We start from the raw sequence: 19,435 nt of genomic DNA on the forward strand, positions 1-19,435 counted from the left end.
TGGCAGCTCACTTTATCAAAATCAGTGAGAGAGAGAGAGAGAGACAGAGACAGAGACAGAGACTTCTAGCAAGACAGAAGTCACAATCTTTTGCAAACTAAGCAAGGAAGTGACACCCCTCTAAGTTGCCATATTATATTAGTTAGAGAGCAATTTCACAAGTGGAGGGGATTACACAAGACACGAATGCTAGAAGGGAAGATAATCAGGGGCTATCTTAGAGGCTGCCTGCCACAACTTGGCAATCTACTCCCCTCTCCTTTGTTTACGAATTTTTTTCTGTCTTATCTCTATTCAGATTACCACAAAACTCCAAAACAGTCAGGTCTAAAAGGATAAAAGTTTATTTTGATTCTAAATTTGCATTCCTTGGAAGAGTTGGTAGTACAGAAGCAGTAGGTTGAGGAGGAGAAAACACGAGTACCAGGCCCAGTTCCGGAAATATACTGGCTATAAGATTTTATCCATGAATCTGATTTTCTGACTTGTTCATCTTTGAAATGGGCACAATTACGTTTTCTCTGCTCATCTCGCATAATGATTACGAGGACCAAGAAATATCCTGTGTGTGAGTGTTTTCCAAAACACAGTAACGTAGGGCAAGAGGTACTTCCCGTGACTATAGGTGGTATACGGACTGGAGGTGGAACTTTTTTAAGGTATTTGTTTTTCGAGTGCATTAGAAAAATATAGCTCACACAGCAAATCCATGATTTTATAGCTAATGTTGTTTAAATGGGACTTCAATAAAGTTGGGAAAAAGGTGAGTCAATTTGAAGAAAACTATTAACAAAATAATGATAGATGGTCTAAGAATGGGGCAAACATTATGAAGGTGATATACAAATAACTGCATAAAATGTAAAATGCTCCACAAATGCATCCAATCTTGTGCATTGACTAATGCTCCATGATTCTGGTTTAAGAAGGAAACTAGATACATTCTTTACTGCCAGCAGAGTAACCCTAAATACAATGGTGAAAGAGATGACCACATGAAAATCCAATCCCAAGTGCTTTGCCTACAAAGAATCCTTCCCATGTTATTAATAAAACATTTATATCATTTGTTCCCTGATGCATTTTCTTTCCTAGCAATGTATTAATAATAATTCGAGTTTATTAGGAGCTTACTGTATGCTAACATCTATATATATACATTGTATATATATACATTGTATATATATAATGTGTGTGTGTGTATATATATATATATATATATATATATATATATTTCCAATTAATACTTCTCCTATGAGGAAGGTTGTGTTATAGCTTATAAATAAGGAAACTGAAGCCTAAAGAGGTTAAATAACTTGGCCAAAATCACTCAGCTGGAAAGTTAACAGAGCTAGAATTTAAACTCAGTTTTACCTAACTCCAAAGCCCATGTTAATGTTACTCCACCAGTAAAGTTTAAAAGGACTGAACTTCTCACTATGCCCATACTTCACCCTTTTCTACTTCTTACACTTTAACATTTGTGCATTGCAAAATTTTTTTCTGGAGCATGGGAAAATACGTCCACACCAGAGCATTCAAAACAAGGTCAGAGAATGAGTCACCTTGTGCCAAACACCCAGACACTAAACACACACTAAACAGAATAAGAGAACCAACTACCTACTGGCCCAAACTCTCACCCCACTCATTCCCAGGGGCAGAGGAGCAAACAAAAAGATAAGGAAGAGCTCCTTCCCAGGCAGAGATGTGTCACTCACCACTTCCGGTATGACCTCCCAGCCAAGGACAATGCTATACACAAAGAAGAAGTGCATGGACTCTAAACACCCAGTGAGCTGTTTAACTGCACAGTCTCTCCTCAAAAGAAGACAATACCTCACTTTTGCTTTTTTCCAAGTGACATGTAAGTTTTGGCTGAAACCATGTATTCCAGGTGATGAGGGTAACTGAAATGTTTAATTCTCTTTCAAGAAGAGCTTTGAGCTTTACATCTTTAGATCTAGAAAAATAGACTTAAAAAATCTATTTTGAGAAAACTGATTGCTAGGGTTATAGCTCACTAAGCAGTAAGTATGATTCAATAGAATTGCAGAGAGTGAAATGGTCCCATATAGGAAATATTACTTTCTATACTCAGAGTATCTACTATCCATGTTGTAACAAAAAGCAACTTTTTGCTCATTTGAATCATGGAATATTAACATTACAATGCATTTATATTGATTATGTTTTTCCTAACTCTTTAATTTGTTTTGAAACTTTCATTTCAACACTGCCTAGGTTTGTAACCACATTAAATACAACTTGAGACTAGGGTGTCAACACTAAAATCCTAAAGCCGCCATCATAATGATACTAAATTTTGGCTTATGATAATCTTTCTAAACTTTCATTTCAACTATGCCTTGGTTTATAACCATATCTAGTTTTTCAGCATTGAATTATGAGTATGCATTTAGTATGGGAATGGCAAAATTAAAAATCTAAATGTAATGTGCCTTATTTTAGTACCAAAGCCTAGTTCTTGAAACTTTTATTTTAACTCTGCAAAGGTTTCTCTGAGATGAACAATCACTTTGCAATCAGTTTATGATTGTTAAGGAAATGGTTTTATCATTGATTCATTCACATAACAAAAATTATTTTAGAAGTCTCAATGTAATATGGGTATTGATTTCTTATAAGCCAGACCTTGTATGTTTGATGATGTAGTATAAAAATATGAAGCACTCTTTTAAGTGATATGTCTATAATGTGATTAACTTTACAACAGAAATGGCCACCCATGCTACAATGTAAGAGCCATGAAGACAGGTGTCTTTTACTGTTTTGTCACTGATGTATCTTAAGGGTCTAGAAGAATGCCTGGCACATAACAGGTGTTCAAAAAATATTTGCTGAGTGGCTAGCCGATGAATGGAATAATCAACACAACGGGAATGATAGTTATAGTGCATTAAAATACATCAATTAAGTTCAAATCCACAAGTTTACAATAATTCAAAAATCATCAGTCACCTTTGTAAGATGCTGAAGCTCAAATCATTATTTTTAAAACTTATAAGTAAATTTGAAAATAAAGTACTCAGCCTGTCTTTTGTATATGTACCTGAGGGCAAACAGGTAGATAACAAAGAAAGCTTTCTCTTTACAGAAATTTTTCAGCTAGTAAATGAAGAAGGGATGGTTGAATTAGAATGCCACCATTTTGCAAGCCCTAAGGAAATAATATATTATAGAAATAATTCTCAAGAGCTGCTATAATCATAGACAAAGAAGCAGATTATATGCCTTTTGGTAGAAGTTTATAATACTTATAAAGTATTTTTGCCAAAATATCAAACCTGAATCACATCCAGACTCTAGAGCTAAATAATAAATTACAAAAAATACAGGTGACCGAGAAAAATGTTAAATGCCACCATGAAGAAGCATTCTGCAAAGTTCAGACTACAGAAAACTACAGAACTAGCAATCCAATTCCTGCAACAAATAAATTGAAAAGAATAAAAGGAATAAAGAAGAGAATCTACAGATTAAAAGAGACACAAGTTGGGGTGCCCGACTGGCTCAGTCAGTCAGTTAGAGCATGAGACTTTTGATCTCTGGGTTGTGAGTTTGACCCCATGTTGGGTGTAGAGATTATTTAAAAATAAAATCTTGGGGTTCCTGGGTGGCTCAGTCAGTTAAGCATCCAACCCTTAATTTCACCTCAGGTCATGATGTCACTATTCAAGAGATCATGAGATCAAGCCCTGCATCAGGGTCTGCACTGACAGCACAGAGCCTGCTTGGGATTCTCTCTCTCTCTCTCTCTCTCTCTCTCTCTCTCTCTCTCTGCCCTTCCCACCCCCCTCTCAAAATAAATAAATAAACATTTTAAAAAATAAAATAATTAAGAAATAAATAAAAAATAAACAGAGATAAAAGAGACTGGTATCAATATCAACAAATTTCAATGTGTTGATATTATTTTCATCCTTATTCAAATAAATAAATTATTAGCAAAAATGATATGTGTAAAAACTGGGAAAGATTCCATTATTGACTGAATTGTGTCTCTCCAAAATTCACATGTTAAATCTTTAACCCCCACTATCTCAGACTGTGACTATACTGGAAGATAGGGCATTTAAAGAAGTGATTAAGTTAAAATGAGACTTTTGGGGTAGGTTCTAATCCAATCCGACTGGTGTCTTTATAAGAAGAGGGAATTTGGATACACAAGAGATTACCAGGAGCTTACATGCACACAGGATGCCTATGTGAAAAGGCAGCAGGAATGTGACCACCTGCAAGGCAAGGAGACAGGCCTCAGGAGAAACCAAAACTGTGAGAAACCAAAACCAAAATAAATTTCTATTGTTTAAGCCAACTAGTCTGTGGTACTTTTCTATGGCAGCCTTGGAAAATTCATACAGATGCTAAAATATCCACTGTTCAATAAAAGTTAAGAAATATATATGGGAATATAGAAAGAGATACCCTATGAATTCTGAAACATACATCTCAACTGATGAAATGGAGAGAATCAAGCCTCCTGATGGGAGGTGGGTCATATATAGTTTGAAAAAGTCCCCAAAATGATTTTGAATTCCCTCTCTCTCCACTTAGAAACCATGGATCCAACCATATGCAAAGTTATGTCATTATCTCTCTTGGTCATTCAACCGATTCTATTCACACCTTCACAGTGAGTTCATATACAGTTTCACCAACTAGAATATAAACATTGTCACTAGACATTTGCATTATTTATTATTTTGAAACTGATTCTGTTTATTCATTCCCTTCTATTTACCTCCGAAATTCTATGTCAGTTTACCATTTACTTCCTCTCTTTTCTCACTTATAAACTATCCACCCTATTAAATGGCATAGCTGTGACAATTCTAAGTTTCAGCTGCCCACTATGTTCCCATCCACTTCATCTCTTAAATGTGTTTAAAGCATTAACAATAGGTTGTGTTTCATCCTAGAGAGAGCTAGGTTTCAGGGAGAGGTAAAATGTTTCATTATCTCACCCTATTGTCCAAGACAAATGTGCTATTGTATTACGTGTGAAATGTCATCTTTGAAGTCTATTAAGGGTGTGCTGTGAGGTGAGCCATCTGGAAAACACAATATAGACTGGAAAATAATTATAATCCAGTTAATTGCATTTTTTCCCCAGTTAAGCCTACCATGACAGCTGCTAAAAACACTATGTAGTGTTATGGATAGAGGCACTGAAGCCACACAGGTCAGACCCTACCTCCAAAAATGCTTAGCTAGTATGCAAGTTACTTTCTCTGAATCTTTGGTCTTGTCTGTAAAATTGAGAAACTAATGCATTTTGCATAGGGGTGTTACAAGAGTTAAATGAAATAATTCTTGTAAAGCACTTGGAACAGGGTAGACATTGAGGTGTGATCTCTCTTCTTTTAAATATAGAGGATATTTAATGTTCTTTACATAGAGAATATTAGATAATCCAGTAGTATTTGGAAACCAGATCGAGCAGTTCATTGTAAAGATGTTTCGTAAAGAAGCTCATTGAGTTTCCATGTGGCTTTCTTTGAATTTCAGGAGAGAAAAAGGGTTTGAAAGATCATGTGTGAAGCTTTCTCAGCGATTCTCAGTCTGGAGTGGGGTAGGACCACCCACACACGCTTACTAGGAAAGCGCTGTCCGTGGTGCTAGCAATCGTATGTAACGCTGGCAACATTTCCCCCGCCCAAATTCTTTTCCTGTCAACTTACGTGGTGAATCTCTCACATTAGCTGCCTCGCTGAAGATTCTTACTCATTCCGCTAACTGGCTTTTTCCCTATCTTGCCACTCTTTATCTATGTCCCCTACAACTAAAAACAATTTTCTCCAATCTCTTTATCAACTCCAAATAGTTTTTATTTTTCAGACACTTTGGCCATGCTTACCACTTAAGAAGGTGGCTCAAAAATTGGTTCATGCTATCTTTTTCTACCCTTTTTGTTGAGTTTCAGAGAAACCCAAAGCTCAAAGCTAGAACACAAGAAACAATTAATGATGCATTCTCTAAAGGCTCTTCATCTGGCAACGCCTCTAGGAAATCCCCTGCATCTCCATCTTGAGTCAAGTTCCCCCCTTCTTACTCCCAAAATATCCTATAGGTACATCCACAGTAAAGTTATCACGTTAAATTGAAACTCTCTATTAGTTTTGAGTGCCACCAGGGAGACTTTCTTAAAATCTAGCACCCATATCTTACTCAGTTGTGGACTCCTAGAATATAGGACATCCTGGAGCTAAATTTCGTTGAACTAATTTAATTACTGGGCCCATTAGAAGAAATATCTGAACAACACTCCTTTAAAAGCAACCTGCCTTGTTACCTTTCGCTGTGCACTAAATTTCAGGGTAGCCAGGCTATTCTGATGAAGATACTATGATGAAGATATTCTGATAAAGACATTTGCTACTGCATCCACCTATATGAGTCTGATGACTCAGCCCCTCAGAGTGACTAACAAAAAACTCTGACTTCCCACTGTCCATATTTCCTCTTCCCTCTCCCATTCTACCTACATATCTGCAATCCCCAGTACACTGTGGGTGGGGACTGGCCCCAAAGACTGGAGAAAAAAAAGCTCATCTATTCTTTTCATCCAGAAATAGACTTCTATTCCTCTGGCCAGGCCAAGGAATGGAGCCACCATCAACAAATAAAAGGAATTTTCTTTTTCCGGTAAGTGTGGAGGTTCAAATAAGAGGAAAAGATAGGAAAATTAAGAAAGAAAACTAAGAGATGGAGGTTAGATAAGAGAGAGAAAAAATGGTTATTAATGCTGCCTTCCTTCCCTTCCCTATCCAGGTGGATTTCGACTCTGTCTCAATCAGTAGATCTCCATCCCTAACCACCACTTCCATGGGCTCCCCTAACTTTAAAGAGCTCTTCTTTAGTCTACAACGGACTGGGGGGAAGGGAGTCCAAGCTAAGGAATGCTAGAAGAAACATGTGAAACAAACTCATTTGTGAGTAAGCAAGCAATTGCCTTCCCTTAAAAACTGCCTTCCTCTGCACTATGAACCAATAAATGATCTTGTAAATGAGAACTGTTCCATGTTAAGAGAATGTAATGTGGTTCCTCACCAAAACTTTCACACAACAGATACATAACTTGTGGTTCTCTTCCTATTTCAATCAAACATCAGCTGTAATTTCTTAAATCTTCAGAGCAATGCATGTGTTAATTCAAACTCACCTAGGAAGATTGGGAAGAAAAGAAAAGCAACTGGCCTTTAAATCTTCAGAAGAGGATTTAATGACAGGTTCAGCCTGTTTAACGACAGGCCCAGCACCACACCCCTGTTTTATTATGTTTCATTATTACTGCATAAATTTCCTTTATTACTCAGGATAAATAAAAATCAAATACTTGCGAAGTGGGTTTAAATAGGTAAGCGTGCAAACAAAAATAATACTGTTCAAATATCATGAAACTGGAATTTCAGATTCTTAAAATATATATTTATATTTTTTAAATGTCTCACGTGCACCAGTTTGCCATTGTCAATCTCAAACTAGGTTTGTTTTTTAGAGCTGTGTGTGTATCTATTATTCAAAGATGAAAAGAATAAAAATCACATTCAAAACAGGATTCTCAGGATTTTTCACTGTAACTGATTTTTTGACTGATTCAAATAGGAAGACACACCCAAAAGAAAATTGCTAAGGTTGATGCAAGATGAAAAGCTAGTGAAGTTCAAGTACTGCCTGGGGGTGAATTTAACCTGCATGACAGGTGCAAAGCTGTCACTTTCAGAAATCTTGGGAGAGACAGAGTTACTTTAAATGCCTTTCTCTCAGCCAGCCATTCAATTATACAAGGAGCGACTAACGTCCCCAAAGTGAAAGCAGCTGGCACGGGACTGAGGAATAGAAATCCTCTGCTCCGCCTGCTGGAGGAAGGGGATTAGGAGCTGAGTGCATGGATTCAACTTTTCCAAACCTTAGTTAAGGCCTTGCAGGACACTCGGCGAGCAGGACAACAGGCTCTGCGCGCTTCGTGTCTGGCGCATGCGTCCCAGCAGAGTCTGGGCTGGCTTCCCAACACCGCCCTCCTCCCGCGCCCCGCCCCTACTTCGTCGGCTGTAACGTCATCCGAGGGCCGGGCCTCGCAGCCTGCAAAGTGGGGACTTGCCCGGCCCGGCCAGACGGACAGGGGGCGGAGCCTAAGGGGGTGGGGAATACCCTGTCCGGCCGCCCAGCTGGAAACGGACTCATTCCCTTGCAGGCTCTCTAGCTAGCCGGACCATTGCGACCAAGCGAGGCGCTTTTTCCCGGGAGCGAGCTGGGAAAAGCCCGGTTTAGCCACGAGTGGCTCGGCCATTGCACGGGCCGCCTAAGCCACAGGAGGACGGTGAAAGAGAGCTGAAGCTAACCTGAGCTCTCCCACGTAGGGGTGAGCGCGCCAGGGCGAGGTGGGGAAGAAGGGAGGAGTGTGGCGAAGCTCACAGCCAGTGGTGGATTATCCGGGCCAGTCTGCGTCTGTGGACTGCGAAATGCGCGAGGAGGACAAGGGCATGCTCCGTGGTGGCGGCGACGGCGCGGGCCTGGCCAACGCCTCCGCGCGGGGGCAAGTGGACACTGTGCAGCAGCTCTTGGAAGCCGGTGCGGATCCCAACGGAGTCAACCGCTTCGGGAGGCGCCCAATCCAGGTAGCTGGGGCCCTGGGGCCTCGCCGGCAGGGGGCGCAGGAGTGCAGGGGAGCGGCCTCCGTGGGACGCGACTGGGACCGAGATCTTCACCGACGTCCCTTTTTCTCTCTTCCTGGAGGTGTGGAGCCTAGGTGTAAAACAGGTTCTCCCGCCCCAAGATCCTAAAGAACGGGATTGGAAAAAAAACATTACTTCAGTTTGGTTTTCTTTTTAGTGGTGGAAAAAATGTCAATAGTCTCTCTTCCGTCTCATGATCACAGATACAACGGATAGATTCAATTGGGAAGAAAAGGAGAGGTTATTTGGGGAGAAAAACTTTTGTCTTGTCTGTCTTTAAACAAATATCTATCAACTTTCAATGATAATTAAATTACAAGTTACACAGTCCGGATTAAATTTGAGAAATCATGCAGAATCACATTACATGAAAAAATTCACCGTGAACTTCTAGGTTGTGATATAAAATTCTTTGTATTTTTTCCTCATAGAGCCAAACTGAATACAAAGAGATGAGCCAGGATTCCTCGATCACAGTATTTAATTCCTTTTATGTTAGACGTGACTCTTGAATATTACATAAAAAAATGCTTTTATGGATTTTTGCTTAATTATCATACACAATGATTGGATTACAAAAGCATGCTTATAGCAACTGTTAGGTCCTTTTTAAATGTCAGAGGTTCTACATGAATAATTAGCCTCTTCATTGATAAAGTTCTTTTGTTCAATATGTTTATTAATCTCGCTTTAATGAGTACATATGTATTTTTTCATTCCTTTAAAATCCAATATCTTGTGCTTTATGGTTGACTATAATAGTCACAATTAGTATTCATCTCAATGTCACATTCTAGAACCAAACTATTATTAAGGAGTCTTGTTAACTGTATAGATTTTTAAAGGAAATACGTGTCCATTCCTTTTGCATTCTTGGAAAAGTGTTCTAAGAAGCAGCAAAAATCTTGTAAAGTAGTTCTTAGACTTCAAATAATATTAACAATTGTAAAAAGATTTTAATTATAGTTTTAATTCACCATTTTCTGAGATAACAAAAAACACTTTTTTCCTTCTATGTATGAAATACCTTACATTAATAGTGATAATGATAACATATGGTTTTTAAGGGAGGAAATGGATGCTTCTAATATGCATGAAACAAAAAAGTAGTATGCTTTCAGTTACATGGTACATTTTAAAATACATGAACTGGCAAGAACAAGTAACTCCGTTTTGGATATTTAATTATCAAAAACTTTTATTGTTAATTACAAGAAAGTAAATGCTTGCATAATGTACATATACACAAATGGCTGCTACAGGATTACTGCTCTAAAACATCTTTTTTCTAAGTTATGCATTGCTCTGATTTGACTAACATCCAAGCTCTTTTTTATATAGCAAATTATTTACCATCTAACATTATAAAATCCTATTACATTATAAAATCCTGTACAATGTAAATACAGTGTTTATTTTACATGCTTATGTTACATTAAATATATTACCCTTTAAACTTCATCCCTTACCTGTAACATCAACTTAAAAATATTAAAACTGGCAAATCATTTGTTAAAAAAAAAAACTTGTTTTCATCATCTTATTTTCTTTTTCCCCTCCATCTCCAATTTGACCCAAATTATCAGACCATATTCAGTTTATGACAACAGACATGCAGGCCAGTGAAAAGTAAAAACTCTGACAGGGGATTACTATGAGAACTAAACAACCTATTTCTCCTCTAAAGCATGACTCTAACTCTTAAAAATATCAGCTGACTGCCTAATAAATATTTGTAGAGGTGGATTATGGCTGAGGTAGGAAAGACATCAAGGGAAATAATTTAAGACTTTAAAGGCTTTTAAACTTAACTCTGCCCATAAATCATTTAACAAACTAGATTCCCATGTTCCAACGAAAATCGAGATTTTTTCTTTTTCTGCACAACGAGGATTAGTGCTTTATTATCAGCTCTTTCTTGTCTCCCCTTGTTTGGAGAATGAAATGGAACTCAAGCAGGGCTGAGTAAAGTGTAAAACGGGACGGGGGGGGGGGGGGGGTGGGGGGCGGTGAGTGCATCAGCCAATGAAGCGTAACCAGACGGTCTCGAGGCTCCTAGCCCCTTTGCGTTAGTGAGAAACTTCATGAATAGGTATTTCTCTGAAATGGTTCTACCTCTGGTGGCCAGGCCTGCGTGTCGCTGCTCCCGCTGCCGCCCTGACCACTCTGCTCTCTCCGACAGGTCATGATGATGGGCAGCGCCCGCGTGGCCGAGCTGCTGCTGCTCCATGGCGCGGACCCCAACTGCGCGGATCCCGCCACCCTCACCCGACCTGTGCACGACGCCGCCCGGGAGGGGTTCCTGGACACGCTGGTGGTGCTGCACCGAGCCGGGGCGCGGCTGGATGTGCGCGATGCCTGGGGCCGCCTGCCCGTGGACCTGGCTGAGGAGCGGGGCCACCGCGATGTCGCCCGGTACCTGCGCGCAGCCGCGGGAGATTGATGGCCGGTCCAGCCAGCCGCCCACCAGGACATTTCTTTTCTCCCCTGTGCCCCACGCCCAACTTAGTTCAAGGAAGGCTACGAACATGGAGCGGCGCAAAGCCTGAAAGCCTTCCAGGAGCCTTGACTCACCGTGGGGGAGGAGAAGCAGACCGTGAATAAAATTTTTTTTTCCTTTTTCTTTTTCTCTGGATCCGGTCCTCACGCTCACCGTGAAGCAAGCGGACTTCCCAGAGATTTAGGAGCTGACCGTGAAGCCCCCCGGTGTTGTTGACTTTTCAGGCTTTTCTGGCAAAAAAGTGGCCTGTAGAGTCTCTAATGACCCGAGGTGCCTGCGAAACTTCACAGGAAAGACGCTGGTGGCAAGAGGGGCAGGCGGCGGCCACTGGCATGTGAGTGGGGGGGCGGGTGATCCGTTCGCCCCTCTGACCTTAAGGGAGCGCCCCGGAAGCCCCTACTGTAAGGCGTTGGGCCCCCGGAGGCTGGAGGGGAAACCGGAAGGCCGAGGAGACGGAGGACACGAGGAGGACCGCAGACCTGGGCGCCACCAGGTGCCCAAGGCTTTCCACGCTGTGTGTTGCGCTGCAAAGCACTCACCTGCGAAGCGCTGCTTCCCGGAAGCCCCGCAGACATGCGCCGAGCTCCACCGCCAGGGACCGGAGGACGCGAGAGCACCGTGAATTTTCCCACAGGTTCGAAAATCCCTGAGCCAAGATGACTCAGAACGGCTCTCAGAAGAGGGCTGTAGCCTGCCGTGTGTTCCTCAGAGGAGGGAAGACTCTTTGGGAGTTCCAGAAGTCAGCGATCCGGATGAAGTGGTGGATTGCAGGGAGGGCAACCGCGTCCATTAACCATTTGCTTCATCTGTGTACGACGGGATACACCCCCCCCCCCGGAAGTCGGAAAAGATTTGGAGATGTTTTTAACTTTCGGGGTGTTCTTAACTTACCGGGGAGGCTTTAAGGAAGAAAGTAACTCCGTGGTAAAGAAGTGAAGAACTGCAGCTTTTAAATGAAACCTTGGCACGCTGCCAAAGCCTAGACCCATTTATCCATAACCTATTTATTTCTTGAAGTTTTCTGACCGGTTCCTTTACTAGAGTGTCTCGGGGGTCAAACTATGAAATATTCCAAATGTCTTTTAGAAAACCGATGCACCCACCCAGTAAATTATCACGGGGTATTTCCCAGAGGGCTGCTGAAAGAGTAAACTGGGTATCAAACTGTTGAAAATGTATGATGATGGCTCACGGAATGTCTTAATGTCCGCTGAACAAACTAAAGGGGCACTGCTTTTGGGATTTAATTTCCAGTGCTGCTTGATTCATTACAGCATTGGAACAACTGATCCTTCAATACTTTAATAAAGAAAAAAAAAGCAATAGATTGGACTCCAAGGTCTGGCTAATTTGTTTTAAAAATGTATGATCATGGATTTACCACTAACTCCTGAGAAATGTTAAAGACTCAAAGACGGTCATTTCCCTCACTCTTTGTAATGATTATTGATAAATGATACCAACAACAATTCATTAAAAAAAAAAAAAAAACCCTGCTACCCATACTAGGAAAAGATTTATACATGGTGTGTGTGTATGAGAGAAAAAAAGGAAAAAAAATACTAACTTGGGAGACCAAAGGAAGGGGTTTCTTTGAACTGACTAAAAAATCTTTACTTCCCCATCAATTCTTTATGCCTCAGATGAATATATTACTGGGGAAAGGTAGTTGAGAATCAGAGCATTTCTTACTGGAAATAGTATGTAAGCACTTATCGACACATACCTTAGGCCAGACATGCTTTAAAATACATTTGTGAATTTAATACTTAAACCTGAGAGATAGGTACCATTTCCCAGATGAGAACAAGACAGAGAAATATTGATTATTTTTATAATAGGGTATAATTTTTCCAATGTTCAAGACATTGCCACTCTACCAAAAGAAAAGTAGAATTAGTGATCTGAAAAAGAACAGAAATCATCAAAAGAAGCACTTCTATGGACTGCCTTCTGAAGAAAATGCAAAAGTCAGTGTCATCTAAAATACAAAAGGTCTGGGGCTCCCAGCTGGCTCAGCTGGTAAAGCATGTGACTTAATCTAGAGGTCCTGAATTCGAGCCCCACACTGTAGGGATTACTTAAATGCAAAGACTACTTAAGTAAGTAATTAAATAAATATCTTAAAAATACAAGAGATCTGCTTTCATGTATATGTCAGCAGCTAATCATAACCAAATTCTGACATACAGTACTTACTAAGTTTTCATTACTAACAACCTATTGAGTTCTTTTGTGAAAACCTGAATAATTTTTGGCTTGGTATAATTTCACAGTGTCCAATTACTAAGCTACAAATAGATATGGACATGGAGATCATAGATGACAGAACGTATGTAAGAAAATAAAAATTTTGTTTAAAATTTGTTCAATGTTTATTGTTGAGAGAGGGAGACAGAGTGCAAGCTGGGGAGGGACAAAGAGAGAGGGAGACACAGAATCCGGAGCAGGCTCCAGGCTCTGAGCTGTCAGCACAGAGCCTAACGCAGGGCTGGAACTCACAAACTGTGAGATCATGAACTGAGCCGAAAATCAGGTGCTTAACCAACTGAGCTACCCAGGCACCCCTAAAATTTTAATTTTAAAAATTAGTTGGAGCAAGAACAGTTTTTCACAAAACTTTCCATGATCTTTTCCTGTTCTATTTATAATGCCAGGGAAGCAGGAGAAGATGAAGGAAAGAGAAGTTAGGGCCTGACTGGAAAATAGAAGACCAGGGTCCCAGTATTGGTTCTTCAACTACATGATGTACTGAGTCATATAACTTTGATGAGCCTCAATTTCCCTCATCTTTAAAAGGTGGGAATTGGACCAGATTACTCCTAAGTTCCCTACCATCACTAAAGTTTTACCCTTTACAAACTTGTCTCACACCTGACTGTAGTGGTGTCTTATATTTTATTAGTAATAATTGTGCCATAGTATGAATCCAGGAAGGATTACGTAGAAGAATAGAGAGGAACAACATGTTTTAAAATTCTGGAGCCCTGGGAAGGAAAAAACTCTTTATAAGCACCACCTCCACCAGTTAGTTGAAAAACGACACGACAAATTTGTGAGAAGTAGGAACAGAAAGGATGCTTTGCAAAATCAATAGTTTAGCATTAAGGTCTTTCTCACTTCATTTTACTTCTCATTTTTCCTGTTGCTGTTTGCATTTCTCTTATGCCACCTGGAGTCACTAGACGGATTGGTTTCTTAAAGTGAGATAAGCAAGTCGACCCAATAGATTTATAAAGTAATGCTGAAGTAGGTAGACAAACTAATACAAATGTTCTGAAAGAAAAAGCAGTTTTAAAGGGAGCATATAAGAAGGGATTCTGACCTAGAATGGGGTGGTGTAGGAGTTAGAACCAAGAGAAAAAGTTGGGCTGGAGTACCTAGCGGGCTTAGTGGGTAGAGTATGCGAGTCTTTATTTGAGGGTCTTGATCTTGGTGTTGTGAGTTCAAGCCCAACTCTTTGTTGGACTGTAGAGCTTAGTTTAGAAGAAAAAAAGAGAGAGAAAGAGAGAAGGTTGGGGATATCAAAGTGCAAAGGGAAGAAAATGCTAAAATACATAGTCAACAGGAGATAAGTAACTCTGTAAACAGGTGTCATGGATTTTACAGACCCATTTCTAAGTGTCTGTACTTTCTCATTTGTTTCTACTGGAATCCTTAAATTTTGTCTGGGTGGTAGCAGAAACCATCTGGTTAGGGAAGACCTTCTGTATCACCTAAATATGTACATGTCAGCCTCAGAGTTCGTGTCAGTACTCTGTCAGGAGGACAGAGAAGAGGAAAGCAACAAAAGAAAAACGAGGAGCAGCTTGGTGGTGTTTTGTGGAAGGAGGGTCAATAACTCAACAGAATTCATCAAATCAAACCAAAACAAACTTATATGGTCTACATATTTATGGGATTTGTGAAATATTCTCAGGCCTAAAATAATTCGAATCTGCTCATTCCCTACTACCCTGATTTTCTATAAAACTTTCTCAAGTTCAGCTACTACAAATGGGATAGCTCCTTTCTTGCCTCTTGAATCCCCCACTCAGAAGATTTTAAGATCACTCCTTGCATAAGGAAAAAAATTACTTTTAGATATGGTAACTTTTATATATCACTTATGTTTATAATTTATATTTAATTATACAATTATGTATAATATAGGTATAATGTATACTATATGTAGTTATCTAATTTATATATTTATAATCCCATTACTAATTTTACCACAAATTTCCTTCAAAACCAGTGCAGCTAATGAAATACTATGTAACTAGCATGGAAATACTATGTAACTAGCATAGTACATCAAAACTGAGCAACCAACTCTGATTTACTCATTTGAAGTTTGAAATAAATATAAACCAAAGATTTTACTGGGGAAAAAAAAAAACATTAGAGATGTGTGAAGATAACGTGCTATCTCACAGCCATCTACATTACAGTGAAAGTTTACAAAGGAACCCCAAACACCTATGAATCCCCTTCCCACTCAGAGGCCCCCCTTCCCCACCCACATCCCTCCATGAGACCTTCAGTACCTGTGGGTATGAGTTGCTGAGCTTTACCACCTTTCCTAGGGCACAGAAGAACCCTTTATCCCTGTACCCCCTCCCAACATGTCACCTAGAGTTATAAATACTAACCTTGCCTAAAATATTTTGTCATCTTCTACTACTCTCTATTGTCTGGATTGCCTTTGATAGAGTTATCACGTAAGGATCTATTCAATATTGCAGGAGCCTTTTATCTGCTTAAATCCCACCATAAACAAAAGAACTTACTATCATCCTTTCTAGGGAAAAATTGAATGATACTTCATTTTACATTCACCTTAGGTATTTATTCTATCTTTACAATGATAGTGCTATCCCCAGCAGTCATTTGCGACCAACATATAAGGATACAGTTCTCTATCTTGGCTCCATATGAGAATCACCTGTATAGAGAGATGTTCTAGAATTTAGATTTATTGACCAACATCCAGTCTAAAGAATTAGAATCCCTAGGTTTGAGGCTCCAAGTGTCTCTGGTGGTTACTTTAAAATTCTTGTTCATGATAAACTTTCAAACAGTACAGAAAATAAACAAAATTAAGTGAAAATCTCCTAAAACCTCGCTACCCCTCCCCATTCTCACTACCCAGGGGTAACCATGATTTTTAAAAATTTTTAACTGACCTTCCAGAAATATAGGTACATATAATTGTAAACACCTGTCCCCGATAATCACACTTGGAAAACGTAAATGGGATCATACTATTCTACAACTTGTTTTCTCTGATTAGTAATAGATCTTTGACAACTTTCCCTATCAGGACACAGAGATACACTTCATTTTTTTATGGCTGTATAGTATTGTGATTTAAAATGTTTTTTAACGTTTATTCACTTTTGAGCGGGAGAGAGAGACAGAGCGTGAGCATGGGAGGGGCAGAGAGAGAGGGAAACACAGAATCTGAGCTGTCAGCACACAGCCCATTGTGGGGCTCAAACCCACAAATAGTGAGACCATGACTTGAGCTGAAGTCCCAGACTGAGCCACCGAGGCATCCTACGAATAGTATTGTGTTTTATGGATGAAACCCAGTTTTAAAAAGAAACCTATTGATAAACAAATTATCTCCTTTTTCCTTTCTTGATTTTTTTTGTGCTACTACCTATGATGCTATAAAGAATCTTTTTTGCATCCTTAAGTGAATTATCTGCAGAAACTTATAGAGAGAAATTCATAGGGTTAAGAATACATCTCTCTTTCTCTCTCACACACACGCACACAAAGTGTGTGTGCATACATGTGTCGTATGTAAAACCTTTCCATACTTACATATACATATATATATTATGTGTATGTATATCTTCAATATTAAATGAGTGTGTATATATGCACACCTATAATTATGTATTTTTTCATACTTGTATGAGTTATAGGAGTGGGACTGCATATCTTTATATATGTATATAAACATGTCTGTATATATAAAAATACAAATAATATCATAAATACAAATATATGCATGCATGCATAACATACACCTCTTTCCATACATGTATATTACATATAGCATATATATATTTCCATACTTATATTTATGTATGTGTGTATCTTTGCATACGTACATGAGTTATGGGAGAGGAAGTGCTAAGCCAAAGGGATACATATGCATGTTCAATTTTTATAAATACTATAAAGTTGCCTTCCAAAACAATACACCAAGTTACAATAGTGTGTGTGATTGTTTCCTGACAACTTTACCAACACTACCATTCCTTTTTTTATTTTTGCCACATCCATAGATACTGGTCATTATTTCTGTTATCCTTCTTCACTAATGAGTAAAACTGAGTATCTTTCCATATATTTTTCTGCCCATTTGACCATTTGTATATGCTCTACTATAAACAACCCATTGTACTCTTTGCTCATTTTTCTACAAGTTTATCTTTTCATATATGTATTTACTTACATATTCTAAAAGTTACTCTTTTGTCATAGATGTTCAGATGATAGTTTTTAAATCTTGCTTATGGTGACTTTGGTCTTATACCTTTGGGGTTTTCAGTTTGAACATGTGCAATATTAGAGAAGTTTCTCATGGAATTCTCATCATCAAGAGTTACCAGAGGGAAGAAACTAGTATCCTGGGACATCATGGGAGGAGACGGGCAGGTGGTACAACATAAGTTAAGTAAAATGCTCTCTTCTATCTCTGTCCGTGGGATGAACTTTCTGATCCAAAATAGAAAATCCTTTGCCTCCGTTCGAAAACTCAGAGAGAGCTGAGAGATCAGTTTTTTAGGCCAAAGGAAGAGAGCAATGAAAAGAAATCACATTCAGTGATTCTGCACAAATGACCCACTGATAGCTCACTCCCTACTGACACCAGCCTTTAGTACAACAGAAAGAGCACGAGGCTTGTAATCTAAAGACCTCCTTGATGATTACAGCCCTTACACTTGCTGGCCATAGACTGTCCAAGATTTGAGCCTCTCCGGGCCTGTTTTCTCACCTGTAAAGTAGAAGTAGAAATCCCAAATTCAAAGGGCCACTGTGAGGATATAATAAGTAATACATGTGAAAGTGTGTACACATAATAGTACCCAGTTCTTAAGGATGCATTTTTTAAAGATCACATAGCCAAAAGCCATTTGGGATTCCAAAAGTCTTTGTAATGCCACAAATTAGTTGTTTTGCTAAAGATTCAGCTTCATAATTATATTTTGCTTAGTCTACTATTAAAATTGCATAGAATTCCCCCTGCATACCACAACGTACAAAACACAGGTGTTCGGCAGCAGGGGAAAACCAAGATGGAATTGAAGTTTAAATGTTAAAATTTATATTCATTGGACACAGAGCTTACTGTAGAATGACCTTAATGCTCTTACTCAAATGGCATCCCTCTGAAGTGGGCAACTTCCCTTACCCCAGACCAAGTTTGGGTGGAGATGAAATGGCTATACGTTAAGCTATACAGACCGCATCAATACAGACAGATTCCTTAATTTAAACTTGTCTGGAAAACTGAGGCTCAGTAAACCCCTCAGACATAATGGGATAATGTGATGGCTAATTAGGTGTCAACTTGGCTAGGGTAGAGTACCTAGATGTCTTCTCAAACACCAGTCAAGATGTTGCTGCAAAGGCATTTTTTAGGTATGATTAACATTTAAATCCAAAGACTTTGGGGTGGGGGAGCAGATTATCCTCCACAATGCATGTGGGCCTCACCAAGGCCGTAAGTGAAAAGACAGGTTTTCGGAAGAAAAAGGAATTCTGTCTTCAGGCTGTCTTTTGACTCAAAACTGCCTCCTCTGTTCTTCCCTGCATCTCCAACCTCATCTACGTGTCTTGCAGATTTCAGACTTGCCAGCCCCTATAATCAAGTAAGCCAGTTCCTTACAATAAATCACACACAGAAACACATGCACACGTGTCCTATCGGTTCCATTTCTCTGAAGAACCCTAATAATTTCAAGAGACGTGCCTTACAGGTCTTCTTGACCTCACCCACTATGGTTTACTGCCACAGCTAATCCCCCCTTCCTGGAAACCCTTCACTCTACCACTTGTCCAGGGTTCTTCTAGAATACCATACTGGATATTACACTGTTCTCTAATGGTGTGCAAAGTCGCTTCCCTAAGATGGACTGAACTTCAAATTCAGTATCCCTCTTCTACATGATTTTTGTATTGTTATTATTACTATCATTAGCATCATTGGTGACAGCTTAGGGAGAATCTCCCA

At 39.4% G+C, this 19,435-nt stretch overlaps 1 protein-coding gene and 1 long non-coding RNA gene across 2 annotated transcripts in view; one reads left to right on the top strand and one right to left on the bottom strand.

Annotated features, from left to right (window-relative positions):
* The window catches only part of LOC106986393 (uncharacterized), a 161,527-nt gene extending 153,021 nt beyond the window's left edge, over positions 1-8,506 (bottom strand). Inside the window, exon 1 of the long non-coding RNA XR_008291165.1 lies at positions 8,367-8,506. This is a non-coding gene — a long non-coding RNA (uncharacterized LOC106986393). The remainder of the gene's footprint in view (positions 1-8,366) is intronic.
* Positions 8,163-12,737, top strand: CDKN2B (cyclin dependent kinase inhibitor 2B). The gene is made up of 2 exons (XM_015084562.3): positions 8,163-8,642; positions 10,882-12,737. Exons 1-2 carry the CDS (start codon positions 8,487-8,489, stop codon positions 11,140-11,142), a joined length of 417 nt encoding a protein of 138 aa, XP_014940048.2. The 5' UTR covers positions 8,163-8,486; the 3' UTR covers positions 11,143-12,737.
* Positions 12,738-19,435: the final 6,698 nt, after the last annotated feature.

The sequence above is a fragment of the Acinonyx jubatus genome, chromosome D4 (genome assembly GCF_027475565.1).
Source record: "Acinonyx jubatus isolate Ajub_Pintada_27869175 chromosome D4, VMU_Ajub_asm_v1.0, whole genome shotgun sequence".
In the NCBI taxonomy this organism is placed as follows: domain Eukaryota; kingdom Metazoa; phylum Chordata; class Mammalia; order Carnivora; family Felidae; genus Acinonyx; species Acinonyx jubatus.